General features: G+C 40.3%; 1 protein-coding gene across 1 annotated transcript in view; it reads left to right on the forward strand.

Moving 5' to 3' along the window:
- Positions 1 to 6,295, forward strand: part of cgnl1 (cingulin-like 1) — a 33,301-nt gene extending 27,006 nt beyond the window's left edge. Inside the window, exons 15-19 of the mRNA XM_085374286.1 lie at positions 3,832 to 3,915; positions 4,107 to 4,231; positions 4,547 to 4,655; positions 4,842 to 5,005; positions 5,635 to 6,295. Coding sequence (XP_085230412.1) covers positions 3,832 to 3,915; positions 4,107 to 4,231; positions 4,547 to 4,655; positions 4,842 to 5,005; positions 5,635 to 5,785 — 633 coding nt within the window. The 3' untranslated portion in view covers positions 5,786 to 6,295. The remainder of the gene's footprint in view (positions 1 to 3,831; positions 3,916 to 4,106; positions 4,232 to 4,546; positions 4,656 to 4,841; positions 5,006 to 5,634) is intronic.
- Positions 6,296 to 18,359: the final 12,064 nt, after the last annotated feature.

An 18,359-nucleotide genomic window follows, 5' to 3' on the forward strand; every position in this document is an offset into this window, starting at 1 on the left:
AAGACCCTTCTTAATGCACCGCCTGAGCCAAAATATGCAAGTTGCCAAATGTCTCAAGTTTTCAGGTTGTGGAGTGCACTTGGAAATTATGCTTCAGTAACTTTGGCTTGAGAACAAATCTCATTCTTGTGCTAGAAGTCAGATTTTCTTTTTTCTGTCCTTGCAAGCAAACGCTCCAGTTTTCCTTCCACTGTGATAAAACTGCTGACAGAGACACTGTGAAGTAAGATTTAGATAAATTGCATGTACTTTTAACACTTGTTTGTCCATAGGGGAGATCTTAATAATCAGAGGGAGGAAGCTGGCTCTGGAGTTTAAAAAATACCACAAAACTATGGAGCCACAGATAGTTCTTTTTTTTTCCCTTTCTTTTTTTAACAACTATTGGGGCCAAAGGCGGGCTTTTAAGATTTGGCTTTGGGACAAATTCCCTTCACGTATTTTGAAGTTGTAACCAAAATTTTAAATAAAGTGAGCAGCGACATCAAGAGAGCCCCAGTGCAATTCATTAGAGTATTTAAACCTGCATAAATGGTCCCCCCTTTTAAAAAATCTTTGCAGAGAGGAAAGAGTGGCATTGTGACAAAGTGGCATTGGTTCAGCATGAGGCTGAGGTCGGTTGTCAAGGCAACACTCGAGCTTTGTGCGGCAAGAGTGGAATAGGTTGAGTGCCAGCAGAGTGTGTGTGTGTGTGCGTTCGTGCGTGCGTGCGGGTATGTGCTGGTGCATGTGCTCAAATGTCTGTGGGGAGGAGAGAGAGGTGGGTGAAGGGCTATGGGGTGGAGGGCTGGTGCGGTTGCAGCGGAGGCAGCAGGAAGAACACCTGCGTCTCTCCTGGCACCAGGTGCTCCTCTCCTGTCTAAATGAGAGTAATCTCCCCTCTACTCTCCTGCCGTCTCTCACAAAGCAGATTAGTTTCGCTGTATGTTCCAGTCTGCTGATTCAGCTCCCTCAAGCACTGTGCTGGGTGCACCAGTTATAGGGGCCATCGTTCATCAGAGCAGCCCACTGTCACCCACTAATTGGCATAAAATATCACCAATTCTCAGCTCCTCTCACAAAGAGCCATCACTGCTGTATTGATTAGTTTTCATTCGCCCCTTTTCTTTTGAACTAGGTTATCACTGAACAGTCAGGCCTCTCTGAGTCGATCCAATATCCACTGAGGTGATGTGTGATGACAGAAGTACTGAAGGAATAGTTTTAGAAATTGTGCTAATCGCTGTTTTCTTCAGTGTCAGATGATATTATCTGTACAGGTCTTATATCTGTGTTTGTAAGATCTAATAATATCAGCATTAAACACAGAAACAATACAAGTTGAATTTATTCATCATATTGATTCATTTACAAACAACTCTTTCTTTAAAAAAAAATCATATATATGTGTCACAGACTGAGATTCATTAAAGTTTGTTCATTGTGGCGAGATAGAGAGATAGATAGATATATATATATATAGATAGATATATATATATATATAGATAGATATATATATATATATAGATAGATAGATAGATAGATAGATAGATAGATAGATAGATATATATATATATATATATATATATATATATATATATATATATATATATATATATATATATATATATAGAGATATATATAGATAGATAGATAGATATATATATAGAGATATATATATAGAGATATATATATAGAGATATATATATAGAGATATATATATAGATATATAGATATATATATAGATAGATATATATATATTTTTTTTTTTTTTTTTTTTTTGCATACAAACAATTTAGAAGAGTTTTTAGCACTCAAGCTGCTGTCAGACAGTGCTGCTGAACAGGGAGTAAGGATGTGCTCATGGACTCATCACAGCCACCAGACTACTGTCAAAAAACAGTCATCTTACTTTAACTCTCAGTCAGATGTTCTAAAGTCTCACACCCAGTACTGTGTTCTCTGAGGTACCATTAGTGCTTTTGTGGATTGAGTTTGATGGATTTACACAGGATTCATAACTTATGACATATTTTTTTAAACAAAAAGGCCTTTCCACATAAAGGGTGCATGACTTGCAAACCTCTGTCTTTGCTAACCTCTTAACAACCTTCTGCAAGTCAGACATTTATGTTAATGTTTGTTAAAGGTTTATTCACACATAGTTACAACAATGGCGAGAGTGCCACAGTAATAGTGATATTTGCCATACAAGCATTTACCTGCATTTTTAGCAACAACGGTTGGCATCATACACCCTGCTGAATTAAGTGAAAACGACACATTTATTTGTTTAAATCTCTTACTCCTTGTGATCCCATCATCACAAGAGTGTGTGAGTGTGTGTGCTGCAGCTGCCCCGCCCCTGAGGCTCAGAAAGTGAGATCGCTCTACTCGATTGGGAACACGAAAAATGCATCATAGACAAATGTTTTAATCTTATTGCAAATTAGGAACAGCTGATGAGATAAAACATCATTATGTGTGTGTTATTGCTGTTTAGGGCATTCTCTGGTGAGCTGAGCAACTCACAAAGATACATAAGAGATGTGAACAGTCCTAATTTTGTGTGCAGCTATTTGTCATTTTTGTCTGCCTGCAGTTAAAATGTTTCTAGGTCCACCCGAATAAGGTTCAGGTAACAACTTTTACCAAAAAGTTACCATAATGCTGATTTAAAGCTGGCAGGTTTGAAAGGGGCTTTAGCTTAGCATAAAAACTGAACATGGTTGAAATGGTGAATCTGTGTCCAGCATCTCAACCCTTGGCTATATTACTAAAATTCTCGATACAAACAAAACTACTTTGTTCGAATGGTTAAAATAAGTGTTGGAGGGGGATTTTGTCTCCAGGGGACAAATCCAGGATCAATGTTTCCTTTTGCTGTTGTTTTCCGTAAGTTAAGTTGCCTTGCTGTTGCTTTTGGCTTTATATTTAATCCTCGCTTATCAACTTGTTAAACACTAATACCTTCTGTACTATCTGAAAGCCCACACAGACATATTCTTTACAGCAGTGTATCTCAGATGACGTGGGTTTGGCTCAAGGGGAGCCCAGGTGTGCCATGGGATTTGTGGCAGCCAAATATTAGTTGAGCTGCACTAAAAATGAGTGACGTATAAATTTACCATAATGGCACACATCAGAGTTAGAGAGGAAGATGCAATTTTTGATGATGTGAAACTTATCACCAAGTTGTAGAGTAACCCACACAACACCTCTTAAAGGAAAACAAACTGACAGAAGAAACTAATGCTCGATGTCAGGTTAGAGCAACAAGTTGCCAAGCAAGCTGAAGAGGCACCTGGAAACCAGACAATCCTTTAAACAGAAACTCTGCTTTATTCGAAGATCACCAGATCACAATGAAGAGTAGCAGGTCTGTTGGATTGAGTGAAAGTGTCTGATAACGAGAAGGTGTGAATGCAGTGGAGCTTATTGCAAAGCAAAAAATATGCCTTTATCGGTCAGTAATATCAGGGGATTTGATGATATTTCAGATGAAACAGAGGCCATTCTGTGTTTCTATGAATACAGGACGTTTTGACTCTTGCGTCATAGAAACTACTGTCAGCTACCTGTGGGGTTTTTGGTTTGTCTTTTTTTTGTACTACAACCTTGTGTCTCTGACAGTTTGGCATCACAATCACAATAAAAGGGTGGAATGCAGTCAAGCAAGGAAATCCTGCTCACCAATTAAGCAGAGCTCACACAGCATTAACTTTTCTATTGTTTAGCATTTTGGCTCAGTAGGTGTTACGTGGGTTTCTGCTGTGAGTCAGTGTCTGATCATAACTATTGTCAGACTGTGTGGGACTGTAGCGATGACAGTGTCTGGACTCGGCTTGACAGGTGGAGCAGATGAGGAATGAACTCCTGCAGGAGAGGGCTAGCAGACAGGACCTGGAGTGTGACAAGATTGCTCTGGAGAGACAGGTACACACTCCTGTCTGGAGGATAACAGCTACAGACTCAGTCCAAAACACACACTCATTTCATTTGTCTTTTCATCACATTCATTTGATTTGTCCATTTCCATCATTTTATTATCTGTACACAGACATGATTATGGTATAAACATACATTTGTCAAACACATCAGTGGTTTTCTCTCCCTGCCCTCTCTAGAATAAGGATCTGAAGGCCAGAGTGAGTCATCTAGAAGGCTCCCAGAAGTCCAACAGAGAGGGCCAGGTACCTCAGCTGGAGGAACGCATACATGAGCTGGAGGAGAGGCTGGAGGCGGAGGAGAGGTGAGATGGGAACTCCAACTGGGAATAGAGCTGAGGGGTGCTGTGGTTGAGGTGATGTAAGAGGAAACGGTGAGAGTTTAGTTTAAAGCTTCAGATGAAAGTTTATACCTGAACACATGGATTTAGGACACAGAGTCAGAAAGTTGGAGCTTATCTAAATGTATAGTTTAGTTTGCACTGGGAGATCGTCGGACTCTGTGTGATCAAACATATTAAAGAATTTGATCAGCTTGTAGGTCTTTGCGTCATAAAATGTACGCTGGTCTGAATTATTAGCTCATGTTTATGTTTAGTGATGCATCGCCTGTGTTTCAGGGAGCGCGCTAACATGCAGCTGGTGAACCGCAGGCTGGAGAGGAAGGTAAAAGAGATGATGATGCAAGTTGAGGAAGAACAGCAATCAATGCAAGATCAAAAGGACCAAGTATGTAACCCTTACCTTCATGCCCACTCTAACAGTCATTAAACTCTCTTTGCTCTGACTTAGACAAATGTCAAGACTAATAATTTATCAGGCAAATAAAAAAAAAGAAAGAAAAAGAAAATACAATTTGATCTTAGTAGAACTCTTTTAACTCTAGACATGTTTTTCTTTTCCCCCTTCGTGAAGTTAAATCTGCGTCTGAAGGCACTGAAGAGACAGATGGACGAGGCCGAGGAGGAGATAGACCGACTTGAGCACAGCAAGAAGAAGCTGCAGAGAGACTTCGATGAGCAGCAGGAGGCCAACGAGCAGCTCCAGAGTCAGCTCAAAGCTCTGCGAAGCGAGTTGAGGTAAAAGCACAAACTCAGGAGGCTGAGCTTGGAGGTCTTTTTGGGCTCCTTCCTGCATGTTGACGTGCCTTTGGGCAAGAGTAGAGTGCTTAAAATACTTAGACTGCACACGCTCTACATAAATATCAGACCATTTACCATTATTGTATCTGAAATGAATTAGATTACAGTTACTAATTAAATAATTATGCCACTTGAGTTAAGTTGGTGGGCTCCTGCAGGTCATTGAAGGGTCTTAGAAAGTCAGAAATTAAAATCTGATGTAGGAATTTAATTTGTAGATGGTCAGGTTACGTTTGCTTATTTTTTAAAGACCTACAGTAACAATGGTGAACACTCCTGTTAAAAATGAAGTTTGTGTTTGTACAAGTCAGAGGTGTGTTTCAGGCAGTTTTTTCTGCTCTCAGATCTTTATGATGTCACACAGAGATGCATAATGTAATAATCTCACAGAAGCTCCACCTTGTCCCTGTTCAAACCTTTAGTTTATGAGGTGCAAGGAGGAGGAGCTCACACTCAGGATGGATTTAGGGCCTGCAAATAATGCAGAGCTGCTCTAGTAATGTCAAAGAACACACACATTATAACAAGAACACTCTTAATAGTTTTGTTTGTTTTTGTTTGTTCAGACGCAAGAACTCGCCTGCTTCGCTGCTCAGCAATCTGGATGACGACGAAGACGATGACATCAGCACCGATGGGGAGACGTACTTCAGCTCTTCCTCGGGGTACAAGCGCTCTTCGAGTCAGGACAACCTCTTATCGACCTTTTCTTTATAAACAAACTCTGAGGCTGGAAGTAAAGCTGCTTTATGTGCAACACTGTCACACCAAACGGCTGGAGAGCTGTGCCATGTGCTCCTGTAAACACTGAGCTGTGAATATTAAGACTTTCCAGCTAGGTGAGATAAATAAAATCCTCACTTCAGCAGCTTCAACGTCCATGAATTCACTCAGTATTATTAGAGCAGCTCTTTGATTAATTGGTGAAATCACAAAGGCAATGATGTTTTGTCCTGTCCAGTGAAAATTTTTGTAAATACGGTTTTAAAATGTTCATTTTATATTCCTGCGTTAAGCCCCATCTTCCAACATTTTTCTTTCTACTCTGAGTGGATCTTCCTTTAATGGGTTAAACATGCTTGTCAATGATTATTCCAGCATTGAATGCATTGTAAACAAATGAAACCTGTAATGTCTTTGTAACCGATATCCAGTTTTGACCCCTTCCTTTTTAATCTAATAGGTCACATTTACACACAGTATCTGAATATACATTTTATTTTTTATCATTGAGTTAAATGCAAAATATTTCCTTTTTTTATTTTTTTTATTTTTTTATTTTATTTTAATGATTGGAAATCAAGGGTATATGAAGTGAAATGTGCCAGGATGTTTTTTTTAAGTTATTTGTAGCTATAAATACAAAATCTCCTCTCAGTAAGAGGTTTTGTGTTTGTGTTTTTGTTTTTGTTTTTTTTTGTTTTTTAGGGAACAGTAAATGAGGGACTTTGTACACATTCATTTTTATACAGTTTTATATAATCTAATGAGCAGTAAAATTACAAGTTTGTAATCACCATTCATCATGCAGGTTTCTTTTGATATTAGTGACATCACAGTGTTACTCACACATCTTCTGGAAGATGCTTTTCTGTCTTAACGTGATTTTTCTAGCATCTCCGAACAAAGCTGCACACATTAAAGCTGTTTTATACTGGAAACGCTTTGATTTAAAACATGTTTAAACTCTTACCTGTCTGTGATGAGCTGTTCCCGCTGTGTACATCAGCAGTGCCTGTAAGGACCACGTGAGGACCTTATGGGTCCTCCTTGGACCAAATCAGGGAATTTCTTCAGATAAACTGACAATCAATATTTTGCTGCACTGTGATGATTTGCACTCTGTGAGTTGGAGAGTGGATGAGCGAGACAAATTCCTGCCACTACCTCTCTGTACACTTAAATCCTGCTGAGGCTAAAATAAACTTCATTTCAGTTACTCTCACCTGTTTTTTGCTTGGTGCAGACCTCCTGACAACTATTCCTCTCAAGACTTTCTTTCTTTTAGACATTTTTTTTAAAGAATATTTTGTGCATCATGTTCTTTTTAAGTTTAAGTTTCTAGTTCAAACTTCTCCCCCTCCTTTCAGTCTAAGTGCACTCGAGGGTTCAGATATGGAAATTGGGCTGGTCTTCACTGTGCCATAGCTGTGGTGGTGAATGTTTCTAGGTTTTATATTTCACACACAAACTTGCCCCGTTTGTTTAAAAAGTATACTGTCATCTTGCACAATGAAGCTTAAAAAAAACCCATTTTAGATACTAGCTGAAGGAAAAGAATAAAAAAACTGTGCAGTTTACAATAAAGTGCCACATGTGCTTAGTAAGGGCCTGATACTGTGGGGTGAAAAAATTTACATGTACAACAGTGATAACACAATGCAAGCAAGTAGTGCAAATTGCATCCATAAATGATATCTACACTGTAAAATGTTTGAGAAGAGGAGCATTTAATACTCCAGAATAAATGCGTTTCTAAGAATAGGAAGGTTTTGGCAGCACCTTCATTCTGTTTTAACCATTCTCTTGTAGATCTTCTGCTGTTCTTGGGATCATTGTCCTGTTGCATGACCTGATTTCAGTCAGGCTTTGTCTGCTGGACAGATGGCCTCACATGGAGCTCATGGTCCGCTCTGACTGTACGGTGTCCAGGTCCCATGACTACAAAACGAGTCCAAATCATCACCCTTCCACCACCGTGCTTGACGGCTATTATTGAGGTGTTTGTGCTGATATACTGTGTTTAGTTTCTCTTTGGTCTCATCTGTCCAGAGGTTTTCTGGTTTGTTCAAATTTAACTTTGCAAACATAAGCTGTGCTATGTTCTTTTTAAGAGAAGAGGCTTTCTCCAAGCAACCGTTCCAAACAAGCCATCTTTTTCCAATTCTACAGTCGTAAACTTTAACATTTAATATGCTAACTGAGATGCATAGAGTCTGATATGCAACTCTTTTTTTTGTAGTTTTGGCAAATGTCTTGAATGTTTTCCACTTGTGCATAATTCTTGTCCGTGTAGAATAATAGACTTCAAATTCTTTAGAAATGCCCTCCGTTTCCCAGATTTACGGTCAGCAACATTTGCTTCTTTAAGATCATTGCCAACATCTTTTCTCCAGGGCATTGTATTAACCCACTTCTGAAAGCTCCACGCCAACAAGCTGCCAAAACATCTGTTTTTATAGAGGTGCTCACACTGGCTGATGATCAGTTAATCACTGCATTTGATGATCAGCATCTGGCTGCTACTTACCCTCTTAATTCCCCCTGGACTGCACAGAGCACTGATCTATGAGAAATACTCAGGAGGATCTTCTTCAGAATATTTTGATGACCTGAATTTTTACCGACTATGCCCTGGCATAAATCACCTTGTATCAAAAAACTCTAGACATGAATGACAGCTGTAAAACAACAAAAGAAAAATAATCATGAACCTTGTGAAAAAGAAAACTACCTGAAGGAGTTTTGCATGACGCAAGATGCAAGCAACCTGAGCAATCAGATAAAGTCATCTGTTTGTCTGTCATGTTAAAATATATAATTAAAAAAGGAAAATATGAACAGTCGAGTAAATCAAACCACCGACTGCATGTCCTGCAGTATTTGAGTAAATGCGCTGAAACCCCTGGATGAGGCTGAGACGATTTGATCAGTCTGCTGTGTAATGATCGCCGCTGACTTCCCTCGTGCTCGGGTAAAATCTGTGCAGGGTCAAAGCAGCTGTGTCAACAGAGGCTCTATCTTTAATTTCGTTCTCAGCGGGTCAATATTTTTCCTGCTGGAATGTATGAAGCAAATGCAGCCCATGTTTGGCCCAGATCAAGTTTCAGAGCACAGGTTTGACCTCCTTCAGTCTCTGGGGTAATAAAAAAGAGTCCTGGCACGGAGCAGGAGCACAGAGCTAAAAGTCCTCTTTATTGTATTTTATTTTATTCAAACATTATGCAGAGAACTGTTCTCATTTTGACATTTAAATTTGTTTTTTTTTCTTGTTTAAAGAAGGTTTAATGTGAGTTTTAATCTCTTTTTTAGTGCTTTTATTTTGTAGAGGACTCAGATTGAAAACTTTCTTGCCACTTGGGGCTGACCACAGCACTAAAAGGAGTTGAATAGATGGAGCTTTCTTATCCTCGTTGGCTGACTGGCTATTGTTGGCAGGGCACGACCTTAGTTTGCTGCTTTTCTTTGTGGGACAAACAAATCAACCTCCTCAAGTGCCACAGTATTATCTCTCTCTCCTGTGTTAAGCCAAGCAGCAAACTAATAGGGCCCGCAGGCTGCAAGGCTTAGGGGGGAAAGTTGTGTATGCCTAACAAGGTGATCATTCCTGGGATTCCTTCATGTGCTTCACTGGTTTCAGCAGGAGCGGCTGCAGAGCAGGCAGGAGGCACAGAGGGATGTCCTGGAGGTGAACTGTGGCTGTTTTGTGACACGAAGCTATAAATTTTGAGAAGGCAATCTATTTCACACGGAGCTCACCGTTTCACGGCTTCACTTTCAAGTTTTACAAGTCTGACAGAAAGCTGGACCCAGAACTGTCACAGTGCCATGCTGCCCCCTAGAGGTGGAAAATATAGCAGAGTTCATATTTCACTTTTTCCTGATAAGGTTTTGGTTAGGAGCAAAACCAATGCAGTTACCTAAAATTCAACCAGATTAACTAAATATGAGAAAAATTCAGTGGTGAATAGGAATTAAATGGGATTCCTGCTTCTCTGCTCCATCACTTTTTCCGCTTGTATGCTCGCTTATGCTGATTTATTTCTTTATTTCTAATTTATTGCTTTCAACTTGATTATTAATATCCAGGGTTTATGAGAAATTACACTTATTTGCTGCATATAGATATTCTGTATGAAAAACTGCAGTTACTCTAGCTGCCGCTAGAGGTGCCGCTAGAGCTGCAATGTAGAGAAACCCAAACATCAAAAGCATGTGAGTGATTTTCTTTGTAGCTCATCCACCTGCAGGGCTACAGGCGTGGTCATGTTGATTAACAAGTGACCTCTCGGCATCATTAAACTGCACCTCTCCAGTGTGTATTGTGACTAATTCAATGTGTATTTTTAAACCAACACCCACAGAGTTGTATTGTGTTTTTTCTGTGTTGATCAGCAGCAGTAACATCACTCAGAGACACTAAACAAACATCCTGTGGATGCCTCAGGCGCTGAATGTTACAGTGCAGCAGGACAAACCTGCTCTCAGGGTCTCAGGGTGTTTCCAGCACTGCCTACAGTGAAGGAACTATTCACACTCTTTACCTGCAGCCTCAAAATAATATAATCTGATACCCTCAAAGCTCCTGCTGACAGGAGTGGAGTATCAAGTGGAGTCAGTCACAGAACTATAAACAAGATAATTGATTCTTGACATTAGATCAATGAATAGGTGGGTTATCAAAACTTGATGGCCGGCTATAAAGGCTAAAGCCTCAAAGGACAGTTGTAAATGTCTTGTCCTTTATTTACGGCACAGAGGCTGGGAAAACATCTAACGCTGTGTCACAACAGGAGTGTTTTGTTTGTTTTCCATCTGAAAGAATAAACGCCCAACAGGTTAGATGGCCGCCTCAGGAACAATTATCAAGGCTCAACATTGTACTAATCTCTCAGTATACATATATATTACTTTGTAAAACAAAAACAGCTTAAACTCCATTCCAGGTCATGCGAAATCAGGTGACATCAAATTAGCACACCAGCATTATCAGTGAATGTGAGTTTTTATTAATAAAACCTGTGCATTACTTTGCAAATTTCAGTGTTCGAAGTTTAGCAAATGTGAAGTATTTCGTGCACTGGCTGTCTGATTACTCTCCTGGAGTTAAAAGTAAATTTTTTGCTAGGAAGTGACGTGAAATGGAAATATGATTACCTCAAAAGCAGTGGCCTAAAGTTCATTAATGCTGGGTGACTGAACTCCAACAGCAACACCTGCTTGCTTCACATTTCTAAAAACATCATGGCGTTGTGAAACCATGTCATTTCATCACAGATGCAGCATTTGTCTGTCAACAGTTGTAAAGTTGCTGCTGCAGCTGTCAGGGAATGATGAAGTGTGGGACTGAGGACTCGATACAGGACGAGATCCATGGTCAAACTGACACAAGATGGAAGATAGGGCTATTTATACACAGAAAGTTATTTATTTGACATCAGGACTATTTATACATAAAGGGTTGATCATACAGCAGGACCGTTTATACACAGAGAGGTAGGGAACAAAGCTCAGAACAACATAAAACAAATGGCAACAATCGGGGATGCAAGGAAAACATGGCCAGGAAAGGAAAGCTAGGTAAGAACATATGTGTCACGGCGACGGATGGCCGGTACTGAATAGGACTCAGGTGCAGAAACCCAGAGCGGAGACAGTAGATGATTTAACAGTTTATTACGGTTAAGTGCAAGGGGGAAAAAAAAGGGAAACGTGGCAAAGACAGAAAATGACGAGACGTGGAGCCTTGGTGTGGCGTGCCCAGGGGAACGTGGCTAGGGCGAGGGAACGAGGCCTGAGAAGTGGAACGGAGCTGAGTGGGGGAACAGTCACACTGAGGGGAGAGGATATAGGAGTTAGGCAGGTAGTGAAGGCAGCTCAGAAGTGGCCAGTATAAGAGCAGCAATTCTTACTTGCAGTTAGGGACCTGGAGTGTTTGAGAGGGGGATGATGAAGATCCAGGGGAGGCTGAGTGGCGTGGAAAGGCTGACCTGAGATCCGGGGCTCCAGATGGAGTGTGATGGCAGGAGGGCAGGCAGGTGAGGCACAGAGGGATTTCCAAAATGATCACTAGGTATCCCGAGTCCGGAGGTGGAGTGAGCCAGGGTGGGTACAGCAACTGTAGTACAAAAGAGTCTTTGTTAGTAAGATAAATCACAGCGAGAATTTGAAACACAAGACCTGTTACCAACATGGGTTGATGACGAACTGGCAGTGAGTGAACATCGATGTGTGGTTTAAATCCCTCTGGCTTGATTGCCTGCAATAGGCTCCAGGTGTGCAGGAGCTGGAGTTGGCCCTGCCCAGGGGCGGATCCCAGGTCAGTTCAGGAGCCTAATGGAAACTCCAGCCACCCACCGTAGACCATGACAATATGCTAAACATAGAGACTAGAAGACTCACATTAAACATGAAAAAAGAGATGTCGGATCAAAATCAAGACATGAACCAAATCTCGATGAAACTCATCGCTGGAATAATCGTGAAGTAGGAACTAAAGACAGAATATTACACTAAATGCACAAAACTCTATGGGATCAAACTTTTGGGGCCAAAACCAGGGATCATGACAGTAGCAGCAACTACAAGCTGAAATTCACTGCTGCAGGGATGCTGAGAAGTCACCAACTACTGTTGTCGGTTTCAACAGCTAAATCCCACACAAACAGCCAGTCCCACACACCAAAAAGATCAAACACCTGTAATCTGCACGCAACAGCAAACAATAGTCTCCTTATTACTGTGTTTAATGTGAACCTCTAATTATCATTGTCTTCTAGTGGTGGCGAATGTGCTCAGATACTTTAATTAAGTCACAACAGCAATACACATTCCTCTACGTAAAACTACTGCAGTGGAAATAAATAAATGCAAGTATGCAGTTTGTTTTTAAATGTACTGAAAGTGTCGAAGAAAATACATTCTAACAGCTTGGATTGTAGTAGTATTATACATGACATTAGCATTTTGTTAATGTTGAGTCATTACTGTGTGATCAGGAGTTTACAGAAGTAATCATTACTGATCAAATCTGACAATTACCGCCATCATCACTCATTCATTTCCTCGTGTTTATTACAGAGGGGCTGGAGCCTGTAGCTGTTAACGATAGGAGGACGCCCGAGTATTTGGAGTAGTCAGAGAGAACAAGCAAAGTCTGCACAGAAACAGGCCCCACCTGGCTGGTGTCTTCAAAACCACGATCTTCTGCCTTCGTCAATTAAAAAGAAAGACCGGAAAAAGTAAAAGTTTCCTGAGCAAAAACTTGCTTTTCCAGCCACAAATTTTGTGTGACAGTTTAAACCAGATACAGCTTGAGCTGATTTCATTTTGGTAGAAATTGGGTCAAAGTAACAGCAAATTTGAAATCAGTAAAACTGTATATTACCCACAGTTTTTTTATGTCATCTCCAAACCTCACTACAATATTCGGGACAGAGACTAAACTACAAAGTTTTAGTACAGCTGTTGCCCTCCGCAGGGAGTTGTGCTCTCTGTGTGCTCTTGCTACGGTAGTATCAGTTGAATAATCTTAATCTGTAACCTGTACATACCAGTTTAACCATATTTCCTTTGGGTAGAAGTAAAACTCCAGCTAATATTTTTTACATTCCTAAAACATCCTTATGCACTTATTACTAATCATTAAAAACTCAATCATACTTATTATAAAGTTAAAATTGCCATTTACATTTGCTTTAAAGAGCGTGAAATGGGAAGATCAGGTGGTGGCGTCATAAATAAAAGACTGTGTAGCTGGAGGCTGCAGGCTGTGGCCTGCTTCACTCACTGTTTATTTTTCTTTTCACTTGTCAGTGCTCCCACCTTCAGTGGGAGCACTGAAGGTGTATTTGATGCTCTGGATAGGAGGACAGACTCACACTTACGTAACATTTGTGAATGATTAATAAATGAATAAAAACAGACTAACGGATGGTATAGTGGTCTACTCGTCAGCACTGTTGCTTCACAGTCTCTTTAAATCTACCCACAGTGTGGGTCTGTTGTGTGGAGCAGGTGAGTCTAAGTTGGCTGCAGGTATGAATATGAGGTTGTGTCTCTCTCTCTCTTTGTGTTTACTCTTAGACTGGTGATCTGTCCAGGGTGCAGGGCAGGGGTGGGCAATTCCAGGCCCCGACGGCCGGTGTCCTGCAGGTTTTAGATCTCACCTTGGGTCAACACACCTGAATCACATGATTAGTTCGTTACCAGGCCTCTGGAGAACTTCAGGACATGTTGAGGAGCTAATTTAGCCATTTAAATCAGCTGTGTTGGATCAAGGACACATCTAAAACCTGCAGGGACACCGGCCCTCGAGGCCTGGAGTTGCCCACCACTGGTGCAGGGTGTACCCCACGTCTTGCCCTATGACACCTGCGACAGACTCCAACCTGTCTGTGACCTTGAATTAGTTAAGAAGAAGAATGTTATTGTTTATGTCACAATATTATGACATAACTAATAGCATCGCTAAAGATGAATTAAAATCGCTATTTAGTGTTCTTTGTTTACTAACAACAACAACAACAATCTTTATTTATAGAGCACATTTAAAAGCCTTGGGCATACCAAAGTGCTTTACATAAAACAATAAAAGGTTCAAACATTGATAACGGATAAATAAAAATAACGAGTTATGTTCATAGATAAAAGCTACCAATAAGAATGACTACAGCACATGGGTAATAGCAAGATAAAAGCTGTACCACCATAATAAAAGACACCAATAGAAAGATAGGAGGGAATTAATACAAGAGGTCAATAGGTCACAGCAACCAAACAAGCAAACAAACAAACCAGCAATTAAAAGGTGGAGAAGGCAAGTTTAAAAAGATATGTTTTAAGCTGTGATTTAAAAGAATGAATAGAATCAGATGCCCGGATGCCAATCGGGAGATTGTTCCACAGCACAGGTGCAACAAGAGCAAACGATCGATCACCTCTAGTCTTAAGTCGAGATCTGGGCTGAGCCAGCAGTAACTGTGACGATGACCTTAAAGCCCTAGCAGGAGCATAAGGGTTTAAAAGGTCCTTAAGGTAGCTGGGTGCAGTGTTGTTAGTAATTTTAAAAGTAAACAACAAAATTTTAAATTGAATACGATATTTGACAGGCAACCAGTGCAGATCGGCAAGGACAGGAGTAATGTGGGCAAACTTGCTGGTTTTGGTTAGAATGCGAGCTGCAGCATTCTGAACTGTCTGTAATCTCTGTAAAAGGGAAGAGTGGAGACCACAATAAAGTGAATTACAATAGTCTAGCCTCGACGTTACAAAGGCGTGGATGAGCTTTTCGAGATCTTTATGCGGGATATAGCGCCTAGCCTTAGAGATAAGACGAAGCTGGTAAAAACTAGATCTGACAACAGCAGACACTTGTTTGTCAAGTGAAAAGGAGCTGTCAAATAAGACACCCAGATTCCTGACAGTATCAGAGAGAGAACAACTAAGAAAACCAAAGGCATCCCGGAGTTTGGCACGAAGGGCATTACTACCAAAAATCATAATCTCGGTTTTCTTCTCATTAAGGATAAGAGAATTCGACAACAACCACTTCTTGGCCTCAGACATGCATTCTCGGAGGCTATTCAGAGACAGAGCAAGATCGTCGTTTAGCTCAAGATAGAGCTGGATATCATCTGCATAATAGTGATAAGCAATATAGTATTTCTCAAAGATGGCACTTAAAGGAAGCAAGTATAATGAGAAAAGGGTAGGGCCCAGCACAGATCCCTGGGGGACACCACAGCAAACAGGTACAGCCGAGGAAGAGGATGTAGCCAGATGTACCGTAGAGAGCCGATTGGAGAGATAGGATTTAAACCAATCCAGGGCAGCGCCCTTGATGCCTACAGTGTGCTCAAGTCTCGCTAATAAGATATTATGGTCAACCATGTCAAATGCCGATGATAGATCCAAAAGCACTAAGACTGAGGGGCGTCCGTTATCGGCCATTAGTAGGAGATCATTGAAAACACGAAGCAATGCTGATTCTGTGCTGTGATGTTGTTTGAAGGCCGATTGAAATTTATCATTTATATTATTCTCATCAAGGTAGGTCTGCAGTTGGAGCAGAACCACCTTCTCAAGTATTTTAGCCAGAAAGGGAAGCTTAGAAATTGGCCTAAAATTGGCAAAATCACTAAGCTCAAGGTTCCTTTTTTTTAGAACAGGTTGGATTATGGCATGCTTGAGAGCTGAAGGTACATAGCCAGAAAGCAAGGAGAAGTTCAATATGGACAATAAGCAAGGTCCAATTACACTGAAACAATCCTTAACAATACGGGATGGGAGAGCATCATGTACACAGTTAGTATTGTTCAGTTTATCAATTAGACGCTTCAGAGTGGAGAGAGAAACGGGTTCAAATTGATAAAAAGTGGCCGAACAATCAGGAGTAGACATACAATCAGTCACCAGAGGAAGAGTAGATCTAAGGGATAAAACTTTATCTAAAAAATAGTTTGAGAATTTTCCACAAAGACCCGGGGAAGACAGCAGTGGCATAGAGGGACGGGGGTTCACCACAGAGTTAAAAATTTTAAATAGAATTCGTATTAACAACACTGTTTACTCTATTTTGCTATTTGTCATGTATGAATTATTACTCTGTTTTCTGCTTATAAATGTACTCGTGTTGCTTCTTTATGTAGAAAGTATTTTTAGAAACTTTTTTGTCCTGTAAATCTGGTTGATGTTGTGACACCAGTACTGTGGATTTAATCCAGAGAGTGACTTTGTGATTGTGACGGGAGGTGAATATCATTATGAGAGAGAACTTCCATATGACATTGGACTTGGACAGAGTGGCTGCCTTACTGATTGCAGAAACACCATTTGTTTGATGTCTGGTTAACGATTAACCACAGAGTCCAGTAGAAATGCATCTCGTATTATTCTGCGAGCTTTTCTCATCATATTTATTGACGTGAGCTAACAGCAAAGCTTTGATGAAGCACCACGTGCAGCTGAACGAGCTCTCGCCAGGCAACTTGAGTCTTTAAACTTGATTCCTCATTCTTCAGAGACTTTGTCTCTAGTTTCTATTGAAAGGGAGTGACTGCAGCCATTCAAAAGAGGAATGTGATCTGGCTGTGCAGAAGACTGTGCTTCTGGTCCTCAAAGATAATTGTCAGCATGAATAATCATAAGCAGAGCGCATATTATGTCAGTGTAAAACCAAGTAAAACATGGAGTGGTAAGGAAGGACATTAAAAAATCATGTTTGCAGTGCGGTCTTTCTTTTCATCCCTCTCACGATATCAATAATTGATCTAGTGTAGCACCTCTGTTGGCTGGTTGGCATTCACAGTCATGTGGAAAAGCAACACCCTCGCTGTTTTCATTAGGAGGATGAGTAGCAGCCAGGTGCTGCTAATGAAACGCACTCGATTAAGTGACAGTCAGCACCTCTATAAAAGCACAAGTTCTGTCGGTTTACTGGTCTGTATCATTCAGCTGTGTGTTAACACAATGCCACAATCTTCCCAGCAAATTCAACCCCAGGTCAGATCATGTAATGAAAAAAAAAGGAAAAAAACTACATCTCAGACTCTACAGGCCTCAGTCAGCACGTTAAATCTTAAAGCTTATGACTGTACGATTGAAAACAGAACAAGTATGGTTTGTTTAGAAGACTGAGGTGACGCAGGTGAAACAAACAAAAAGCGCCCCTTCATTGGTGCATAAAATTCAAATAACAAAGTCCATAAACAAATTCATCTAAATCCAGCAGGGGGGGGACAGAAGGAAGCGTGCTAAGGGTAAGCAAACACTGTAACAGAGGACAAAGGTAAGACAGCGTTATTTATACTCACACACTGACCAGAGACACAGCTGGGAGGAAACAAGACACAGGTGGACACAATCAGCACAATCACAGAGGAGGAAGTAAGACTGAACACAAGACAGAGGACAACTAAGTAGCAAAGTAAAACAGGAAGAAAGTAACAATGACTAAAGCGGGAAACTCAATACAGGAAAACTCGATACAGGAAACAGGACACAGAAGGAAAGTAGGAGAAAGAACTGAGGAAACTAATAAACTCTGATATAAACAGACCTTTGAAATCACAGGGCATGACATACTGTCCATTCAGACATGGAAGTCTATGAGCTTTTGTTTTTTGTCTTTTTATTCTATGGCCTGTCTTCCTACACAGCAAATCCAGCATGTCCAAATTAACACTGTCGGATTTGATTTCAACACTATTAAAGTGTCTATATGGGTCCACACCAGAGAGTGTTAATTTAACTCTTTTTGGAGAGTTGGTACGTTAACTCTGATTTAGTGTTAAACACCAAATCTGTCTGGAGTTGATAATTTAACACTTGGTGTTAAGAGTTTATATATTAACTCTCAAAGAGTATTTTAGTTTAACTACGTAAGAGTTATCTTCTAATTCATTCTAAAAAGCGGGAATTTTACTGTTCTGAACTTCTAGAAATTTCTTTTGGAAATAAACATTTACTAAAAAGATGCAATGGTTTTTGAAAAACATTTATTCTGAACTGTGCACCACAATTTCAAAACATTTTCTGAAAGATGTAACAGTGTACATGTTCTCACTTTCAT

The sequence above is a fragment of the Diplotaxodon limnothrissa genome, linkage group LG1, assembly GCF_057381915.1.
Source record: "Diplotaxodon limnothrissa isolate DT_005_m linkage group LG1, D_limnothrissa_male_GT1.1, whole genome shotgun sequence".
NCBI lineage: Eukaryota > Metazoa > Chordata > Actinopteri > Cichliformes > Cichlidae > Diplotaxodon > Diplotaxodon limnothrissa.